Raw genomic sequence first — 22,232 nt, forward strand, 5'->3', positions numbered from 1 at the left:
CTGAACCCGGCAGCCCCAGTTCCCTGTGGATCCAGCTTGTATGTTGGAAATTGTCAGCGCGCTAAAAAGGGATACAAGCGGTCAACGCCAGGACAATACTGTTATCATAAATGTACAACTTTAAGTTAACATAATTCCTGCCCCACATGCAAATTACTCTCTAGGTGTCCGCTGGCCGTCTCCTCAGTAGACAACCCTCCCAACCTAGGCCTGACTGACGTCTTTGCAGATAACCAAGGATGATGCGGGAGGCGTAAGCAATGTCAATGGTGTCCAGATGGGCAGGTTCCCTCACAACTTTTGGTTAATAATTCTATACTGGTTGATGCCGTGTTGTATGACATAAAATTTTCTTATCTGTTCAATAGATAACCTCTTAACTCTCTACCTAGATGAGTCAGGTACTGCTGGGATGTAAATGATACTCCTAGTACTTAACATTACCATACATGACAGAACATACCTGGCAATCAGTGAGCAGTTGTGGATCATGTTCTTCTGAACGAAAATCCCCTGCGACTCGTCCGTTTCCACAATCTTCCCATCCTGATACCATAAAACCTGCATGTCCTGATCTATATAGGAAGCCATGCACTGGAAGGGGAGGCTATCCCCTTCAAAGACCACTTGGCGATGAGAAGGGGACATGTAAAAAGAAGGTAGCTCAAGAGGTGAATCTGGAATCAAGTGAAAAAAACATTACATGAAAGGTTATATATGAAATTATTCTCCAGTCAGAGCCCGAGTGGTCAATGGGGACTCATATGACATGCAACAGTTGCTGTCACCTATAGTATGTTCATAAAGGGTTAAAAAGTTCTGTGCACCCTGTCCCAACTGGACTTAAAGGTATACTTCTGTCAGTTTTTATTTTTCATTTCAGCAGTACTATACCATTAAAAATGAAAGGGTTTGTGTAATCTCAGACACATATGGCATATTGCTACGATACACCCCCACCTCTGGGACCCACTCCTATCTCCAGAACAGGTCGCTCAGGAAGTGAGGTGGCCGCCCTCCATTAACTTCTATGGGTGTTCAGAAGATTGCAGAGTACTCTCATACAGCTATTTTCAGAACTCCCATAGAAGTGAATGGAGAGCATGCCGCACATGCTCAGTGCACCCAGAGGTGGGACCTGCACCTACTTGACATTGGGGGCATATGCGATCAATGTCTGAGATGCCAATCCCTTTAAATACACAATATTGCTCTTATTTGCAGATAAGGAACCCATTGTTAGCTTTGTTGCATTGAGGAAAAGATATCTAGTAGTAAAATAGTATATTGTAGAATTAGAATAACAGTACAACAGCTCTAGTAGATGCTCTCATCAGTGTAATGTGTGATGCTCCGAGTCGTTATTTCCATGTTAAAAGTCCAAACAGTATGGAAATGAATAGCCAGGACAGGAAATAGAACACATGCTGTAACTTCCCCCAAAAATATTTCCAGAAAAACATCAGCTTTTTTTTTTTTTGCTACCAAGGTAAAGATATGTGAGGGGGTATTTTTTGCTACCAAGGTAAAGATATGTGAGGGGGTATTTTTTGCTACCAAGGTAAAGATATGTGAGGGTAGCATTCTCTTAAAGAGGACATGGCAGCTCTCTTGGCAAGTCTGTAACTTGCTTTTTTCATTAAAACAAGCCTCTTTTGTTATAACTCTGCTCCAGTCCCCTGTTGTTCCTAATGGAAATATGGTAATAAACTGACAACTGTGCGTTACCATTCCTTTTATCAATAGGAGGTGTCCCTACAGTGTCGACACACTCACCACTAATTGGACAATGTCAGAATGTGTAGGGTTAAACCTTGGAAATGGTAATGATAACATATTCCTATATTTCCAGCAGGAATAATAGAGGAATAGCACAATGCATTCATGAATAGATGTTCTAACATTTTTTCATGAAGTATTGGTATTAAGATAAAAACTATGCCATCACATTAGGATATGGGAATAAACCTTTATAATCCCGCACAAGCTGACCATACGAGCTGGATGTCAGCTGAACCCCGCCGACCTTTGGGACCATCTAATGCAGGGATCAGCAACCTCCCAGAATCCTCCTTTCACTTCTATGGGAGTTAAAAGAACAGCCAAGAAAGTGTGCATGCTGGGAGTTGTAGTTTCACAGCAGCTGGAGTGCCAAAGATTGCTGATCCCTGATCTAATGTGTATGGAGGCCTCCTGACTCTTCCCTGGTGGCAGATAAGGATCGGGCATATTGGATTTCAATTGGCAGTGGCTTCCTTCCCTCTTCCTGGCAGTCTCAGTGCATCGGGAAGGGGGGAATCAACAGTGACACCTGCTGGCTGACAGCGATCTTATGTGCATGGCCAGCCTCTTAAAGAGGACCTTTCACCTGGAAAAACATTGTGAACTAAGTATCCTGACATATACAGCGGCGCCCAGGGATCTCACTGCACTTACTATTATCCCTGGGCACCGCTCCGTTCTGTCCTCCGGAATCTTCGCTCAGTAAGTTATAGTAGGTGGAGACTGCCCTTGTTCTGCTGGGCGTCTCCTTCTCCCAGGCTGTGAGCTGTGCGCTGCGATTGGCCAGCGCTACAGCCTAGGAGGAGGAGACGCCCAGCAGAACAAGGGCAGTCTCCACCTACTATAACTTACTGAGCGAAGATACCGGAGGACATAACGGGAGAACGGAGCGGCACCCAGGGATAATAGTAAGTGCAGTGAGATCCCTGGGCGCCGCTGTATATGTCAGGATACTTAGTTCACAATGTTTTTCCAGGTGAAAGGTCCTCTTTAAGTCCAATGTCTTTCTCCTAGCACTCTGTAAACCTTATTTGATGCAGAAGATACTGAATGACCACCGATACAGTGCCCATAATGCCCGTCACTCATCAGATACTCATCTAAATCTGCAACACATATGGCAGTTCTGACAGTGCATCCAGGGCAATCAGCAGCACCTTCACAGAGCAGCAGGGCATGAAGGCACAATGTGAAGGTGGGGGTGGAGTGGCGTGTATGTAGCTACATGGTACGGGGCACACTGTTTGAAGGTGAATACATACCTCCTGCAGGTCCTGCCTTGTTTTATTTACCCAGTAAACATCCAAGGCGTAATCTACCCGCTGACAAGAAAGTGAAGTCATGCCTCAGTCAGCCGCTGACATGGGAAACATGACGTGCAGGGGATCTACAAGCTGGCCCAAGGACACAACACACTGGGATCACTACTTTCAGTACCAGTAAGAACCAGGAGATGACTGGGGAACTCCCAGGAATGGTTGAGACTATGGTGGATTAGAGCGTCTATTTCATGAAGTCGTGTTCTGACATATTCCACAACCATCACGGAGTCTTTCAACTGTGGTAATTAGGGCGGCCTCACATCACGTTGTTTCCATCCTTTTAACGTATCCAAAAAACATATACATTAAGTGGATGCCTCAGAATGATGCCATACAGTGGCGTCCACTCACCACAGGGTTCCATGTTTTTGTATCTTTTTTTTTGTAACGTATACAACAAAAGGAGGCATAAAAGGTGATGTGAACCCACCCTAAGATGCAAAAAGGGTAAAAATAAAATAAAAAGGTTTATTCTCACCGATGCCTTGCTACTGCAGGTCCAACCGAGCCTGCATGCCGGCGGTGGCCCACTTCCTGCACCTATCCCCATACAGCGGATAATGACTGTGATGAGCCAATCACTGTGTGAGGCGGGTCACTGCTGCAGACAGTGATTGGCTAAACAGAATGCGTCAGGATGGAAGAAGAAGTGGAGGGCAGCAGGCAGGGAATCGTGAGGCGTCCATTTGCATCCTTTATTACGTGACTATAAACCTGTCACCAAGAAAATGCAGTGCAGTCTGCAGGTTATAGAGCAGGAGGAGCGGAGCAGATACAGTCCTGTGGGAAAGGACTCAGTAACATCTGGAATTTAGCCATTTAAACCAATGCAGGTTCCCCTTTGTGCAATTACTCCATTATTCATCCTAGTCATACACTGACAATTGGGTGTAACCATATGGGGTTGTGTCCCTGTGCAATCAGTGCTGACTATGTAGTAACATAAGCCCCTCTGACAACCGAAACGGTAACATGGAATTGTCGATACATTCATGAACTCTCAGGAGGTGAGCAGAGGAACCATACAATGCAGAGATGTGAGAAAAGAGGCTCCAGAATTGTTATGGACATAGGTAATGGCCATACTAACTAAAACAGACTAAAATAAGTTAATCAGCTCTCCCTAAGTACTCCTTTTTACTGGATCGGTCATCAGTATCTGATCGGTGGGGGTCTGACATCTGGGACCACCGCCACCTTACTTCAGCTTTGCCTAGGCCAGTGATGTCGCGTTCATCAGTCACGTGGCCTAGGCACAGCTCAGCCCCATAGAAGTGAATAGGGTCGAGTGTGATACCAAGCACAGCCACCCAACAATGTACAGCGCTGTGCTTGGCGAGCAGAGAGAAGGTCGCAACACTATTGTGAGCACCGGTGCCTTCTCAAACAGCTGATCAGCGGGGGTCCTGGGTGTTAGACCCCCACTGATCAGATACTGATAACCTATTCAGAGGATAAGTCTTAAGTTTAAAAGTCACGGAAGACCCCTTTAATGGAATAACAATATTTATGGCACACCAGTCTGTAGGACCCTCACCTATAAGAGGAGTGTTAGCTAAACATCCACTAGTCTATAGGAGACATGGAAACAGGAGAATGGGCATGCTCAGACTGTGCTTTTATTGCTAACACGCCAGCGGGGAACCAGGCACCCCCCTTCTCAGGTACGTGGGGGTCCCCATTACCCTGAAAATGCACATCTACTTACCACAGGTCAGCTGCTCAGGTTTCACCGCCGTCACTGCCTGCCCTTGCAGAGATTTGGGGTAGGAACATTTTGTTTCACGGACCGTTATATTCTTTGCCTTGACCCACTGCAGCATCCACAGAAGATTGCAGTCACACAGAAGATATTCTGTCTGAAATTCACTGAAAGTGACCAGAAAAATGGGTCAGAAACCAGGATTTTAAGCGACTTTTAAAAACGCAGTAGATCATTGCCTAAATAACTGTGCAACCTGAAGATGCAGAAAACGTATTGTAGTTTGACTTACCCTCTCAGTATCCAGGATGTATGTAAAACACTAGAAGGGCTACGACGGAAATCTTGGAATTATATTAAAAATTTTTATACCAAAACCAAGGCAATATTTATGGAGCCGCACTTGGAGAGTATGTGCGCCTGGCTTGGTTCATTAAGAAAACTCTTCCGGACACACTGCCATTAAAGGGGCACATATTTTCTCTGCTAAAAGGGTTGAGAAAATGGGACATTGCATATCTAATACGCAGATTTTTTGACTCTGGGTCAATAAACCAGGCAGTGATCAGAATGAATGTTCCTGCAAAGATTCATTCCCGATTAGTATTTACATGCAGCAATAATCCTCTCTGTATGGGGATGAATGATCGCCATTATGATTATTAGCCCCCCATACAGTTGTATTATTTGTCAGCAGGATATTTTCTTTTCATGAGGCATGAGCTGTCCACGAAGGATGACATTCTGTGCCGCATAAACAATGGGTCACGAAACAAGAAACTGCTCATTCGCTGGCACATTTACACGGGTTACATCTGTGCCCAATAATTGGCCCAACTTTCCGCCAGTGTAAATGGGCCTCAGAGGTTTACTTGTATTTGGGTCATGGGGAGCTTTGGTATTGATTATTTTGTGAGAATATGTGCATACAGACAGTCATGATGTAAATAGCATGAACTCTGCCAATACTGTACTTTTACTTTTAGGTGGTGCTGTGCATCACAGACCTGAAGACACAAATATTAATTTTTTTAATGCATTTCTGACAAACTTGCACAAAGGCACTCGTGAATGTCGGATGGCATCTTCATGATGTGCCAGGTCTTCACGAAAATATGTGTGTATAGGTTTAGAACATATATTTTTTTTATTGTATAATTCAGGTTTTATTAGTGTATATCAACAGTGTGAAAACTGTCCTAGTGGAAAAAGGGTTTGAAGAGGACCTGTCACCCCTCCTGACATGTCTGTTTTAGTAACTACTTGCATTACCGTGTAATTACAGTTCTGTAGCATCTAGTCCTATTACTCTGCCTTATTCCATTTCTTTATTATCCCTACTAGTTATGAATCACCAGGAGTCTGCAATCAAGGTCCATCTGGGTGGTACCAGTCGAGGGTGTGTCCCTTCATAATCTGACATCATCCAATAATTGGTGCCAGTATCAGACAGTGTGCAGGGACATGTCCAACTGGTAACACCCAGCTGGACCTTTACTGTAAACTGCTAGTACATCATCCATAACTTCTAGTAGGAATAATAAAGGAATGGCACAACTTAGTCATAAGACTAGATGCTCCAGAAATATTACAAGGGAAATGCAAGTAGTTACTAAAACAGACATGTCAGGAGAGGCGACTGCTCCTATTTAACACAAATTTACCTCCACCATCTCAAAACAGACTCCATACCCAGTGAATGTTAATATAATGTTACGGAATTATCATTCAAGCAATTCCTAGGTATACTGTGAAAATAGGGACTTGCTCAGTGATACCGTGCAGGGTTGTGAGAATTTCAGTTTCCCCATAGACCTATCCGCAGAACACGGGCTGCTCTATAACATCCATCATTATCCGACACCTGGGAAACTTACAGCGACTTTAGGGCAATGAGGTTAGCAAAAGTTCCTTGTGGCAGCGAAGAAAATAAATTCCCAGAGAGATTTCTAGAAAGAAAAAAAAACATACGCAGGGTAAATACATGATCAGATTACAGCATAATCATTGACTACAATGAAGGCGTCGCGCCAAGAACACTCACTGGATATCATAGTTTAAGGGCATTTTGTGAGTGAATCATAGAACTAATGGAGGAGAGAAAAATATTAACTCAGCCTAATGAAGGTAAGAAAGCAATTACTCACCAGAGAGCTGGCAGCCTAGACGCCAGTAATTATCTGTAGATCTGAACGGTGCACGCAGAACACAGAGGAGGACATAAGAAGACCGCGGCAGGTAACGGACTCAGACCCTCTTATGGTGCAAGGATATCCGTGGCGGTCTGCAGAGTCTTATACCGCCCCGCCCCCCCCCCCCTATTAATATCATGATGCTTGCCCACAGCGACCAATCAGATTCCACCTTACATCTTTCACAGCTTCTTTGGAAAATGAAAGGTGGAATCTGAGTGGTTCCTATGGGCAACTAAGCCAGTTTTCCCTTGCACCCATTATTTTTACCCGATGTCCCCAGTGGAGCTCACAATCTAAATTACCTATCTATGGAGTGTGGGGGGAAACTAAAGTACCTGGAGGAAACCCTTAAAAATACAGGGAGAACATACAAACCCCAGCGCTGCGAGGCTCCAGAAGCATCCTTCCAAGGACGACTGAATGCAGTTCTGGAAACCACACAATCTTCCCTCATTTGGTAAAACCTTGTATTCTCAAATAGACAATATTGGAACTTTTATCATATCTAGCATGCCAGGTTTTTGACATGTAAATGCTGCAGTGCTGTCGCACGCTGGGATTTACGCAAAATTCAGCGACATTTTCAGAGCCGCATCATTTTCAAGAGTGAAAAGATGGTCGGGATTTCGGAGTGGATCACTTTTATGTCACATTAATGTAAAGAAGTATTTCCCAAGGAAGAGAACCATCTCGCCAGCATCACTTTCTGGAAGTGGCTCCCTAGGAGTCAAAATACGACTTTCCAACGGAATAAAGCCAGGCCAGATATCTATAGAGAGACACTTCCAAGAGGTGGCACTGGCAAGCTGGTTCTCCTCCTTGGGAGATACCTTTTTGCACATTCAATCCCTATCAAGCTTTGCCAATAAGCCTCCATACTAGGGCTGCACCGGGTATCAAACGAATTTTCGATACCCAATCAATACTTTTGTACCCGGATCGATACAATACTGGGATTTGCTATTATCCGATACTAGGCTGCGTTATCTGTTAGAGACCATGGCATGCGCCGCCCTCGGCTAGCACCATGTTCTCATCAGCCGGCACAGTAGAGAAGGAGGAGTCGCTCCCGCCGCACTGTGACGTGACTGCCACCAATGAAGAGATAGTACCGAGAAGGAGGGGAGAGATTGTGGCCACAGTGCCACCAGTGAACATAATTTACCCCTAAATACAAACGTAGGCGTCAAGTCGCGGCCTTATCGACAGGGCGCGTCGATCTGCCGAACCACGGCAATGAACCATTCAGGGTAGGCACCTGAGGGGTTATTAGACGTTCTTCGGCGGATCGCTGTGCCTTCTCATAGAGGTCGGGTGCCAGCTGTGTGATATGGCCGGGACCCGCCACCTACATTTGTATTTAGTGGCAAATTATATGCATTGGTGGCGCAATGTGCCCCCCACCCTGCTCAGTATTATAATCATTGGTGTCAGTGACCACAGGGTGTGTCCCCCCTCCTCCTCAGTATTATAATTGGTGGCAGTGGCAGTTTCCGACTGGAGCCCCAGCAGCTAAATCGCGGGGCTCCGGTCGGTTAGCATGGCAGCCAGGATGCTACTAAAGCCATCCATGGCTGCAAAACGCACAGGGCAGCAGGGACAGTGTGAAATGCTATTCACCCTAATGCCCCCTAATCACCCCCTTTCCCAATTTTACATATAAAGATATAAATACAAAAAAAATATTACATATTACCATATCCGAAAAAGTCAGAACTATTAAAAGATTTTAAAATATCTCCTATGTGGTGAACGCCATAAAGAGGAAAAAATAAATAAAAAACCCACAAGATTTGCCTTTTTTGTTAGGCTACTTTTACACTTGCGTTTGGAGCGGATCCGTCTGGTATTTGTACAGACGGATCCGCTCCTATAATGCAAACAATGGAATCCGTCTGCATTATATTTTACTAAAAAAGTCCAAGTACAATTTGTATTCAGACGGATCCGTCCAGACTTTACATTGAAAGTCAATGGGGTACGGATCCGTTTGAAAAATGCACCATATTGTGTCACCTTCGAACGGATCCGCCCCCATTGACTTCCATTGTAACTCTGGACGGATCCGTTTGCCTCCGCACGGCCAGGCGGACACCTGAACGCTGCAAGCAGCGTTCGGGTGTCCGCCTGCTGAGCAGAGGACAGATGGTGCCAGACTGATGCATTCTGAGCGGATCCGCATCCACTCAGAATGCATTAGGGCTGGATGGATCCGTTCGGGCCGCTTGTGAGAGCCTTTAAACGGAACTCACAAGCGGAGCCCTGAACGCAAGTGTGAAAGTAGCCTTATCTTGTCCCCCCAAAAAATAGGATAGGACTGTTCTATTATGGGCTGAACGTTCCATAAAATGCAGAATGCACGCAGCTTTTTTTGTGTCTATTTTTTTTGTGTGGTATTGAGTACTGCAATAGTTTTTTACGGCATCAAAATTTTGGCATCATGACAACCCTACTCCGTCCATACCATTGGGTACTTCCAGTAAGTCTCCAGACTTAAGTCTTAACGCAATACCAGGTACCCCAAGGCTTAGTTTCACGGAAATAGTTGCAACTACAATTGCGCTTGCACTCCCGTTATCTGCTTTGATGCCCATATCCGGAGTGCTGTGCCTGCGCAGTTGAAGTTTTTCACGGCACAGATGTCCCCCTACTATCTCTGGTCCGGCTTCAGACAGAAGCGTGCGCACTGGCATTCTGCGCTCCAGTGCTCGCTCCTCTTCAGCAAATATGAATCGTTGTTCTCCTCTTTATAATGCTGGCCAATGCGGTTCACATGCGCAGGCGCAGCACTCCAGACATGGAGTCTGCGCATCAGAGCAGAGCAGATAATGGGAGTATGCAAAGCCGTCAAGACGGGAGGGGGGGGTTGGACAGTAACCATTTTGAAAGATGTAAATACGAGAGGCCAGCGCTCCTGTTTAAAGGAGCAGCAGCCCCAGCCAAAAACAGCACAAAAGAAAGGCAGGGATGGAAATAACAGAAGCTGGCACAGAATACATCACAAAGTGGCCAGCCCCTTTAAAGACTCTGCTAGGAGGAAGCAAAGTCCTTTGGGGCCTCACTCCTAGCAAATGGACTATTTTATTTTTCCTAAAAAGTACTTGTCTGCCAATCCATGATTCACGGCAGGACCATGTCAATAGTAAGCATATCTGGCCGACTGCCCAGGAAACATCAGCGCCGAGGAATGATTTGTAACCGCAGTGGAGAACTCTGACAACTGCAGACAAAAATCACTGAATAAAATGTTCAGCCATTAAAAAAATGAGGACAAATTAAAGGGGTTCTCCAAGGCTTTGTTAAATCAAGCAGGGAGCTGTATACAATTAGTCCAGTCTGTCCACTGCTGGGCCTGCGGTGATGACCTACATTGGTCACCTGACAGCTGCAGCCAATCACTGGACTCTGATTGGCTGAACCCGTCATGTGACCAAGGCAGACCTGGAAGCGACCGGAGAAGCAGCATTTTTAAAACTTTTTTTTAAAATATAATTTACAAAGCCCCTTCTCACTGCCTAGTTTTACAAAATCTTGAAGAACTCCTTTAAAGAGTAAAAATGACTGATGAGGATACGTTGGGGAACGTTCACATCTGCGGCATGCCTGATCCAGCACCAATGCTGCAACAGTTTGTGTCCGGCATTTATGTTGGAAAGGGGTCAGACCACAGGCAGACCATGGGTTTCCGACGGTGAATGATAGAATCTGGCAATGCCAGATCCGGTGAAATACGGCGGATACGTTGCCTTAACTGTGAATGTACCCTTAGGAGACTTTGGGGGAGATTTATCAAACCGGTGTACAGTAGAACTGGCTTAGTTGCCCCTAGTAGCCAATCAGATTTCACCTTTCATTTTCCAAAGGAACTGTGAAAAATGAAAGGTTAAATATGATCGGTTGCTATGGGCAACTAAGCCAGTTCTACTTTTCCTCCTTTTGATAAATCTCCCCCTTTGTTTACATCAAATCATTTTTTGTTTTGGCGGTACACACCGATTATTTATCGGAGGAGGAGGTGGTATTCTTTTAAAATACCAAACTATATAATTTCACAAATTTTTTATTTATTTTACTTTATATGGCTGTTCATCCTTATCACATATACTTACAATCTAACCAGGTTGGGGAGTCCTTTAAATATGTCAGCATTAAGGCATCCAATCCTATTATTGGCAAGATCTCTGGGGAGAAAAAAAAAAAAAAACAAGACCAGTGATGAATTATTACATATAACCAGTATATAGTCTGCTTTCTTCCTCCACTAATGCTTGTGAAACCACTAGATTCCTTCAAGTTCATATCTATAGATGTTCCTGTCTTTTAGGCTATGTCCAGAACATGGCTGCCATCTTGAAAGCCGCCATACTGAATTATGGGAACATTTTTCCAATGGGAAGGGGGGGCATGTAGCATATCAAGGGATTTTCCCCAGAAATCGATTACTGTAATCAGATTTGCTATATCTCTCTTGGTTCACAAGTTTTCAACACAGAAAGTTCGGCCCCATATCTACCTGCCCCATAACCTACCCATCTATCCGTCTGTGTATCTAAAGACATAAAACCTGGACCACTGCTGTGGCCTCTTCGATCACCAGACACTACACATACTATATATTATCAAATCTATACAGAAACTATGTGAACATTTTATTTCATTTGCAAAACTGAGACCACCAGTGATTGCTAGAAAGAGGGAGCTGAACGGAGGAGACTTGTGCATCTTATGTAGAATACATCGCACAGTAATGGAAGTGAATGAATTCTAACGCTCTTTACAATTACATTGATTTCAATGTCAATGCCTCCACTTTACACATTTTAGCACCCTAGACCGATGCACATAAGGGTCCCATTCAACCTTGAGAAATGTAAATCTCCAAGTTTGGGGTTGAATGGCAGACCCTTCTCTTTCTAGTGACTGCTGGGGGTCTCCCCTCATGGATCTTGGATTCAATTATATATACTGTAGGGTTACTTACAGCCGTTTAAGAGATGAAAGTCCCCAAAAGGCACCGGGTTCAATTGTGCTGATCAGGTTATTCCGAAGATCCCTGTAATCAGAGGAGAATACAGATCAGACACCGTATAGATTGTCCTTTTACAAATAACAGAACATGCAGAGCGTTATAACCATGTATCCGGGCGATCTGAATAAGCCATGGATTTGCCTATATCGCCGACCGTTAACCCCTTGAGCACGCAGCCTGCATTGGCCCTAAAATCACAGCCAAATCACATGTGTCACCTTTTAAAAGAAGTAGTAATACCTCACAAAATAGTTAAGAAACATTTATTGCCATCATTTTTTGAAAGTACTTTTATTTTTCAGGGACCTTCGAGGTCTTACAAGTTTAGCAGAAATGTTCTCACACTTTCAAGGAAAGTTTCCAAAACCCATGGGGAGCAATTCGGCTCAAGGGGCCTCTATAAAAGAACCCAACCCCTCCCGCATAAATCACCCAAACGTTAAAAACTATACCTCTCAGTGTTCAAAACGGCATTCAGAAAGTTAGTTTACCCTTTAGTCAGGGAGACCGGTGACTTATTGACTAAGCTAGAGGGTATAGTGATTGAAGAAAATTGGTTCCTGGCATCAGTGGATGTTGAGGCCCTTTACTCATCAATACCTTATGAGGTGGGCATCTCGGCAGTGAGACATTTCCCGAGAGCCAGGGGCCAACAATCCTTGAGTCATAACAACTTCATTGTTGAAATGTTACAGTTTGTACTGACAAGGAATTGTTTTCTTTTTGATGGTCACTTCTTCCACCAGCTCAGTGCAGTTCTTGTGCGCCGTCATATGCAAATTTGCACCTGGGCTGGTGGGAGGAGACCATCGTTTTTGGGGGCCCCCCTACACCAGGTCCTACCAATGTGGTGTTATGGTCACGCTTCATTGATGACATTTTTGTCATCTGGAGCGGTACAGACAGGGAATTCAGGAAATTTGTGGATTGTTTAAATGTAAACACGATAAACCTGAGATTCACATCAGTAATCGAGAAGGATTGTTTACATTTTTAGACATTTGCATCCAGAAAGGAACAACGGGACAGATAGAGATGAGTATGTACCATAAGCCAACATTAACCAATTCCCTGTTGAGACAGGAAAGTAACCACCCAGGACCACTTAAACGGGGTATTCCCACCGGGCAATATTTGTGCCTTAGACGTAATTGCTCGGAAGAAAGAGAATTCATTAAATCAGGTAGGTGATTTACAGAGGAGATTTCAGGAACGTGGATACCCGGACGGGGTCCTACATACCGCATCTCAGAGGGTTCGGGGTCAGGAGCGTACCGAGTTACTACACCCGACTAACCGCCCAAAGAAAGAAATCAGATATTATCAGAGTGATAGGTACTTTCGATACTGCCTCCACTCAGATCCGCAGTACCATCTCCAGACACTGGGAGACCTTGTTAATGGATCCAGATCTAGGGTATGCCTTGAACTCCTATCCATCACCTATAGGAGGGGCAGAAACCTGAGGGATCGCCTGGTGCATAGCCACTTCACCAGCGTACGAAGCCCAAGAACTTGGCTTGAGAACCCGGTAAAGGGAGGCTACAGATGTGGCAACTGCAGTTTCTGTGACTATGTACAGACAGGTAAATCCTTTGTCAATAAAGATAGTGGATACAACCATTACATCAATGGTTTTGTCAATTGCCGTCCCACGGGAGTCATCTACTTGATCACCTGTGATTGTCGAACACAATACGTAGGCAAAACAAGGAGAGAGCTTCGCCGTCGCATTGGGGAACATCTCAACGACGTACGAAATAAAAGGGATACCTCAGTTGCAAGGCACGTTAATGAATGCCATCAGAAAACACGGATACCGGCCATGTGCGTTCCGCAATTTGCAGACCACACATGGCCGCAACCATAATAAAAAAATGCCTATTCTTGTCTGCAATCTTGCGGACAAGAATAAGACATGTTCTATCTTTTCTGCGGAGTCGCCGTACAGAATAACGGATGCGGACAGCACACTGTGGATCCGCAGACCTTCCGCAAAATTGGGGAACAGGTGCGGATCCATTCATACGGCCGAGTGAATGAGCCCTTATTGTTATATTTGTCATTTATCTTCTAGGCAACTTAACACTTTGATTGCTAGTGTAACATTCTGCCATACTTCTGTATTGCAATGTACACTGAACAAAAATATAAAACGCAACACTTTCAGTTTTGCTCCCATTTTGCATGAGCTGAACCTAAAGATCTGAAACATTTTCTACATACACAAATGACTCATTACTCTAAAATATTGTTCACAAATCTGTGTTAGTGAGCACTTCTCCTTTGCCGAGATAATCCATCCCACCTCACAGGTGTGGCATATCAAGGTGCTGATTAGACAGCATGAATATTGCACAGGTGAGCCTTAGACTGCCCACAATAAGGGTCCATTCACACGTCCGTTGTTTGTTTCCTGATCTGTTCCGTTTTTTGCTGAACAGATCTGGACCCATTCATTTTCAATGGGTCCTGAAAAAAAAACGGACAGCACAATGTCAGATTTTTTTTCAGGACCCATTGAAAATGAATGGGTCCAGATCTGGTCCAGATCTGTTCAGCAAAAAACGGAACAGATCAGGAAACAAACAACGGACGTGTGAATGGACCCTAAAAGGCCACTCTGAAATGTGCAGTTTGATCACACATCACAATGCTACAGTTGTCGCAACATTTGAGGGAGCGTGCAATTGGCATGCTGACTGCAGGAATGTCTACCAGAGCTGTTGCCCGTGCAATAAAAAGTTCATTTCTCTACCATAAGCCGTCTCCAAAAGGCGTTTCAGAGAATTTGGCAGTACATTCCACCGGCCTCACAACTGCAGACCACGTGTAACCACACCAGCCCAGGAACTCCAACAATCAGTTTGCATAACCAACGAATTTCTGCACAAACTGTCAGAAACCGTCTCATGGAAGCTCATCTGCATGGTCGTCGTCCTCATCGGGGTCTGGACCTGACTGCAGTTCGTCGTCGTAACCGACTTGAGTGGGCAACTGCTCACATTCGATGGCGTCTGGCACGTTGGAGAGGCGTTCTGTTCACGGATGAGTCACAGTTTTCACTGTTCAGGGCAGATGGCAGACAGCGTGTGTGGCTGAGCGGTTTGCCGACGTCAACATTGTGGATCAAGTGGCCCATTGTAGCAGTGGGGTTATGGTATGGGCAGGCGTATGTTATGGACAACAAACACAGGTGCATTTTATTGATGGCATTTTGAATGCACAGAGATACTGTGACGAGATCCTGAGGCCCATTGTTGTGCCATTCGTCCACGACCATCACCTCATGTTGCAGCAGGATAATGCACGGCCCCATATTGCAAGGATCTGTACACAATTCCTGGAAGCTGAAAACATCCCAGTTGTTGCATGGTCAGCATACTCACCGGACATGTCACCCATTGAGCATGTTTGGGATGCTGTGGATCGGTGTATACGACAGCGTGTTCCAGTTCCTGCCAATATTCTGCAACTTCGCACAGAAGAGGAGTGGACCAGCATTCCACAGGCCACAATCAACAACCTGATCAACTCTATGCGACGGAGAACAATATTTGAGAGTAATGGGTCTTTTGTGTATGTAGAAAATGTTTCAGATCTTTGAGTTCAGCTCATGCAAAATTGGAGCAGCATCTGACAGATCTGAAAGTGCTATATTTTTGTTCAGTGTAGTATACCTGTCAGCTTTACACTGCCAAAGGCAAGGTCTAATCATCTTCTGTCGCTGGCAGACCAGGAGGCCTATTTGATATACTAATCACATCATGTGATCCAAACATGGATGTTGCAACATGGAGTCCAGAGCGTATGCCATAAATGCACGGTGTGCTGTGCGAACGTGCTACCTGCAATGCCAAACATTTATGGCACGGTGCAGGAATGGGTTAAAATATTCAAACTTGTTATAAAGTAATGTTCTCTTAATGGCTTACTTATGTTCAAGGCTATGGACCCCTTGGCACAGATTATTTTTTCTTGTTATTGATCATTTGCTGTCTCATTGCAAAGTTAAGCAAGTTTCTACATAGTGTTCATTAAAATGTACACTCCTTTTGCCGGGTCTGTGTGTTCAGGGATGGCAGAACACAAGCTGTACAGTATCAGAGGGCAGGTAGGAGAAAAGCACACAAACCGGCAGCCTAATGGGGGGTGACAGATCACACAACGTATGTAAATGTAGAAAAAGGACAGCACCCACGGCAGACGGCAGGGGAAGGTAGGAATCACACACTCCACACCATCAGTCTGTCAGCAGAAATGAGAGGAGCTCCCTCATAGGCTTCAGAAGGAGAAATCAGACTGGGAATGGCGCTGTGCTGACATGAGTGCTAGTGAAGACAGCAGCATGCTGGACACACAGACCTCACATCCAGCGTGTATTACAGGGAGAACACGTCTGAAACTAGGAGCAGCAGATCCAACAGCAATGGAAGTTTTACTGTCTCCATAAACAGTAAAACTGTTACTGTTTACTGAGTCCATAAACTCTGCCCAGAAACTGTATGGATGTGAGCTGGACTGAACGGGTCACTATGTCCAGCACTAAACCATTATCCCTTGTAAGTGCCTGTCACTCCTTACAGCTAAAAATATCCTCTGCTGTACTGGAATGTGAGATAGAACCCCCCATTACCGAATGGACAGACGGAGGGGAGACATGCTGCCAGAGGTCGCATTTACGCCTGTACAAGCGTCTATGACGTGTGTTCAGGCGATTTTACTCCTTGGAAAAAGTCTAAGGCGTACCAATACGCCTTAGACTTTTCCCCCCCACATTCATCAGCGCAGAGATGCAGCCTGCGCCTGAAATAACCAATAACAAAGCTCCTTACAGCAAAGAGCTTTGTTATTGGTTGGGTATTGGCGAGCTAGGGCGATACAGGTCGGGTCAGCCAGGGAAAGCCGGCGCGAGCTGGAAGGAAAAGGGGCCGGCTCCCGGGGGTGGCTGTAGTAAGGAGAGTAGTGTGCGCTGCCCAAGGACCCTGGGAAACATGACAGGGCCGCTGGAGAGCTAAGGAGCCGCGGACTTGCGTGACTGATCTGAGAGAAGACCCCCCCCCCCCTGGCCATGGTATGGCAGTGAAAAGCCCGGCCTGTCAGTCTTCATGTGATTCCCCCCTCCCCAATCATGGTTCCAGCCAGTCTCCCAGTTCTCTGCTCCCCCCTCCTCCTGTCACCCCACTAGTGACCCTGCTCCCCCTCCTCCTGTCACCCCTCTAGTAACCCTGCTCCCCTCCTGTCAGCCACTGGTGACCCTGCTCCCCCCTCCTCCTGTCACCCCTCTAGTAACCCTGCTCCCCCTCCTCCTGTCAGCCACTGGTGACCCTGCTCCCCCCTCCTCCTGTCACCCCTCTAGTAACCCTACTCCCCCTCCTCCTGTCAGCCACTGGTGACCCTGCTGCCCCCTCCTCCTGTCACCCCTCTAGTAACCCTGCTCCCCCTCCTCCTGTCAGCCACTGGTGACCCTGCTGCCCCCTCCTCCTGTCACCCCTCTAGTAACCCTGCTCCCCTCCTGTCAGCCACTGGTGACCCTGCTCCCCCCTCCTCCTGTCACCCCTCTAGTAACCCTGCTCCCCCTCCTCCTGTCAGCCACTGGTGACCCTGCTCCCCCCTCCTCCTGTCACCCCTCTAGTAACCCTGCTCCCCCTCCTCCTGTCAGCCACTGGTGACCCTGCTCCCCCCTCCTCCTGTCACCCCTCTAGTAACCCTACTCCCCCTCCTCCTGTCAGCCACTGGTGACCCTGCTGCCCCCTCCTCCTGTCACCCCTCTAGTAACCCTGCTCCCCCTCCTCCTGTCAGCCACTGGTGACCCTGCTGCCCCCTCCTCCTGTCACCCCTCTAGTAACCCTGCTCCCCCTCCTCCTGTCAGCCACTGGTGACCCTGCTGCCCCCTCCTCCTTTCACCTCACAGGGAAGAAGCTGAACAGACTCTCCCGACTATGATGGGATCGGTTTCCGTTCGAGATCCTGTCTTTTTACCAGACAAAAGTGTGCTGCATGAGGCTTTTTTGTCTGGTCTTCCAACAGAATCTGCAACAGAGCCTCCAAGCGCAGATGCGAGCGAGTGCAGGCCTATGTATTATGTATTTTAATTACCGTAACTTTCGTACTCCTCCTCGGGTAAAAATACTCCTCAAAAATGAGGAGAGGAGCATTTTTACTGGAAAAAACGTAGTGCGACCTCTGCTGCCATCCTCATTGTCCGCTGTGCTGTACGTGAAATGCACTGTAGTATCATGGCAGCAGAATAAAGAATAATGGCTGAAATAACGTGGTCAGGAGCCTCCAGGATATTAGTTATGGCAAATCCTAGTGACACGCCAGACGACCGTAGTTGCCCATGCAAACGACCGTAGTTTCTGTACACATTTTGCATATCGAATGCAGACTCATTCATTTTAAAGGGGCCGCAAAAGATATGGATAGTACACCATGTGCTGTCCTTTCTCTGCAGGTTCCGCGGACGGCAAAAAAAATAAAAAATAACACTTAAAGAGGACCTTTCCTCAGGCTAGCTATAGTGTAATTATTATCCTACCTTATAGGGCGGCCCCCACTGATGGCACTTTTTTTCTTCTTCTACAGAACCCCCCCGTTCGTCCACTGTTGGCCCTGTATATTTTGGCGCCTTATTTTATAATAAGACAACTCGGTTATACTAGGCAGAGACATGTATTTTCCCTGGGAGTGGTTATCTTCTCCCTGGCTGTGAGCGCATCCAATCAGAGCGCCCCGCTCTTAGCCAGGGAGAATGAGCTCAAGGATGTCTACATGCTCAAGTTCTCGCAAGAACTTGAGTTCATTCTCCCTGGCTAAGAGCCCATTCACACGTCCATAATGTGTTTTGCGGATTCACAAAACACGGACACCGGCAATGTGCGTTCCACATTTTGACGGCACTAATAGAATATGCCTATTCTTGTCCGCAATTGTGGACAAGAATGGGACATGTTCTATTTTTGGGGGGGAAAGGAAATGCGGACCAGGGGGGTTCTGTACAAAAAATTAATTAAAAAAAAAGTGCCAAGACATAAGTGGGGGCCGCCTATAAGGTAGGATAATAATTAGACTAGAGCTGGCCTGATGAAAGGTCCTCTTTAAGGCCGTGTGCACGAGCTCAAAGTTTTTCTATTTTGTTTTAACTTTCTCAGTGTTTCAATTCCTCTCCATTACTACAATTTACATCTCTGTTTCCTGGCCGTGAATGAGAAACTTCTTGTTTAGGCTTTAATCACATCTAGACATACAGTATATTAGGATGGGGTGCTTTGCCGTAACACTTTTTAAATTAAATTCTTTCAGTTCGCAGAAGGGCTGGGGAGCACCTACTGCCATTATGCATAGTGCAGAGACACACAGGACCAACACCTGGTGTCATGGTGTAGAACGTCATTAGCTACCATGGCCGTTCTTATCTGGTTTTTATGGAACACTGACCAGCCTTTGGCATGTCCAGGACATCACGGAACCAGTCCTACTGCTCTTTTTGACTCGGTTAGGAGATGCAATGGTCCTGCCCATGCTACACAATGTGCTCTTCATGGTATCCAGTAGCTCCCCTGGCCACCTTGATCACTATATATCTGTTTGCCATTGAGAATAGGTGGGCAACCACCTTGTATGAACTAAAATCCCAGTCGAAAGAGCTTGGGATGACAGATACCACAGGAAAATATCCAGCATCTGTATGACTGTTACCAAACCAGAGGTGCAGCCGGTACTGCAGCATTAATGTGACCCTGCCCCAATATACACCCTGCTGCAGAACCCAAAATAAAGGGGGCACCTTGGTCAATCTCAGATCAATCGTAATAAGTTTTTAGTGTGTTCTTTTTTTATTTTCCAGTCTATAAAACCCACCCATACTTTTTCAAATCTATGATAAAATTAGATGGACACGTTTCCCCAATTCACAGAATTACAATGCTTCAAATACTGTACGTGTAGCACAGAAAAAACATAGGGTGGAGTAAAAGGACTCGTCCACGGACAATCGAGACACATGGAGCTATTTAATTAGCTCTGTACATGGCAAAACAATGCGGCAAGAACAGACTTATCTAGCTGCGCGAATACTGCAAGTGCATTCAGGGCTTCCAGATAACAGATCTGTGACCTCCAATTGTCCGTACTAATAGAAATGAAGCAGGTAAGTAAAAGATTTAAAAAAAAAAAAAAAAACACTCTGGGTGGTATTTGCACATGGAAACTATGTGGAAAAAGCAGCAAGTCTAGTAAAATGAATGGAGCGTTCTTGGACTTATCCCCCAGAGAGTCAATTTCCTGCAGAGTAAAACACACAAAAAACCACAACCTCCCCCAACAAGCCGGGTTCGCTCGAAGCTGCCACTCCAATCACAAGAGTCGCATTCCCACAACACTTCATCTAAAAAGAAGAAAACCTCCTATACTACTATACTTGGTTATGGCATATTACTCACATAGCATCATAGTGACAAACGCCACGCAGACAATGCCAGGGCGCAGCAGGGCATCAAAGCTCAGAGCTAGACCACTGCTTTAGGCTCCATCCCACCACCGTATGTATTTTGCGGTCTGCAAACCGTGGATACCGTCCACGTGCCATGCACATTTTTGAAGCAAAATACATACAGTTGTGTGCATGAGGACTTACCTGATGTGATGATATAAATGACAATGTCAATACATGCTTGCAGACACTGTACAGGGTAGAAATGGACAAAAAAAAGAAAAAGTGCCTTATATGACATCAGAAAAATGGCGCAAATGTCAGACGGTCAACAATCTGAAATTCAGTGACCCATTACAGCACAGCAACCAGGAGCACTTGTGTAACGCCACCTCGTCGGAGACCCTCATGGACCTCTAAAAGGCAAGTGGTTTAAAGTTGCACAAAATTGGAAAACTCGTTTCACAAGCCGGAGCGTCCGTGGGCGCTTCGTATAAAGATCTGCCAAGTATGCATGGGCTTTCCCATTTTATCATGGTCTTTGATTATATCACAAGGAAAATACTTACAGCCTCTCCAGGAAGCTCAGCCCCTCGAAAGATGCGTTCTTCAGGTCAGAGATCTTATTGCTATTCAGAATCCTAGAAAGACAAAGAAGAATCAGTGTGAGGAAAATAAGAGAACACGTCTGAGGCACAAAAACATCACAAATCAACCATCGTCTCCTACATTTATAGTAAAATTCCCTCCATCCGCCTGAGAGACTGGTGATGGTCATGTCATCAGGCTCCAGTTCCTGATCTGAACATTACAACTTCTGTGTAAAAAGGTGACTTTAGATGTCCTGTACCCCGTCTGTGTGCACTGTGAGTGGGCCACATGCCACAAAGCTCGCATACAGCATGCCATGTCATTGTCCCAGCATCCCTTCAGAAACGGTTAGCATTACACAGGATTTGATACTTCATCGAATCTGCTGACATTCTGCATCCATTGCCAAAACGTTTATATCGCATCACGTATGTCGGACAACAAAATCTGCACATTTTTCACAAGCTGCAGCGAAAAGAAGAAGAAGAGCTATAGGACTGCCTGTGGTTTATCCTCACTCAGTGACCGGTGCAAACCTTAAGGGCAAATCAACCACAGAATACCGAGCATCAGCATAGAAATTAAATAAATAAATAAAACACCTCGGATTAAATTTTGAGGTGTGAAAACTTTCTGTTGAAAATCCGGTTTGTACAGCGGACTTACAGATTTCAGCCCTGTACAATGAAGGGGTGAAATCCACAGCAACACAGTAAAGGGGTTCTGCAGTTTTTTTTAGACTGATGATCTAATCCTCTGGATAGATCATCAGCATCTGATCGGCCGGGGTCCGACGCCCGGGACCCCCGCTGATCAGCTATTTGAGAAGGCAGCGGCACTGGCAGCAGAACAGCGGCCTTCTCGCTGTTTACCGCAGGCCCAGTGACGTCACGACTTGTATCAATGGTCTGGGCGCGGCTAAGCGCCATTCAAGTGAACAGAGCTTAGCCCCGCCCAGGCCATTGATACTAGTCGTGACGTCACTGGGCCTGCGCTAATGCCAAGCACCTGCTGCCTTCTCAAACAGCTGATCGGCGGGGGTCCCTGGTGTCGGACCCCCGCCAATCAGATGCTGATGATCTATCCAGAAGATAGATCATCAGTTTAAAAAAACTGCAGAACTCCTTTAATGTGTTGCTGTGGATTTACAACTCCACGGCCAGCTTGTTATTGATAT

The 22,232-nt window shown here is 45.8% G+C and overlaps 1 protein-coding gene across 1 annotated transcript in view; it reads right to left on the reverse strand.

Moving 5' to 3' along the window:
* The window catches only part of LOC122924441 (adhesion G protein-coupled receptor A3-like), a 205,872-nt gene that overhangs the window by 171,076 nt on the left and 12,564 nt on the right, over positions 1-22,232 (reverse strand). The window contains exons 2-8 of the mRNA XM_044275537.1: positions 21,034-21,105; positions 11,983-12,054; positions 11,111-11,182; positions 6,684-6,755; positions 4,813-4,973; positions 464-677; positions 7-61 (exon numbers count right to left, since the gene is read on the reverse strand). Of these exons, the coding sequence (XP_044131472.1) occupies positions 7-61; positions 464-677; positions 4,813-4,973; positions 6,684-6,755; positions 11,111-11,182; positions 11,983-12,054; positions 21,034-21,105 (718 nt within the window). The remainder of the gene's footprint in view (positions 1-6; positions 62-463; positions 678-4,812; positions 4,974-6,683; positions 6,756-11,110; positions 11,183-11,982; positions 12,055-21,033; positions 21,106-22,232) is intronic.

This window comes from Bufo gargarizans, chromosome 1 (genome assembly GCF_014858855.1).
Source record: "Bufo gargarizans isolate SCDJY-AF-19 chromosome 1, ASM1485885v1, whole genome shotgun sequence".
Classification (NCBI taxonomy): Eukaryota; Metazoa; Chordata; class Amphibia; order Anura; family Bufonidae; genus Bufo; species Bufo gargarizans.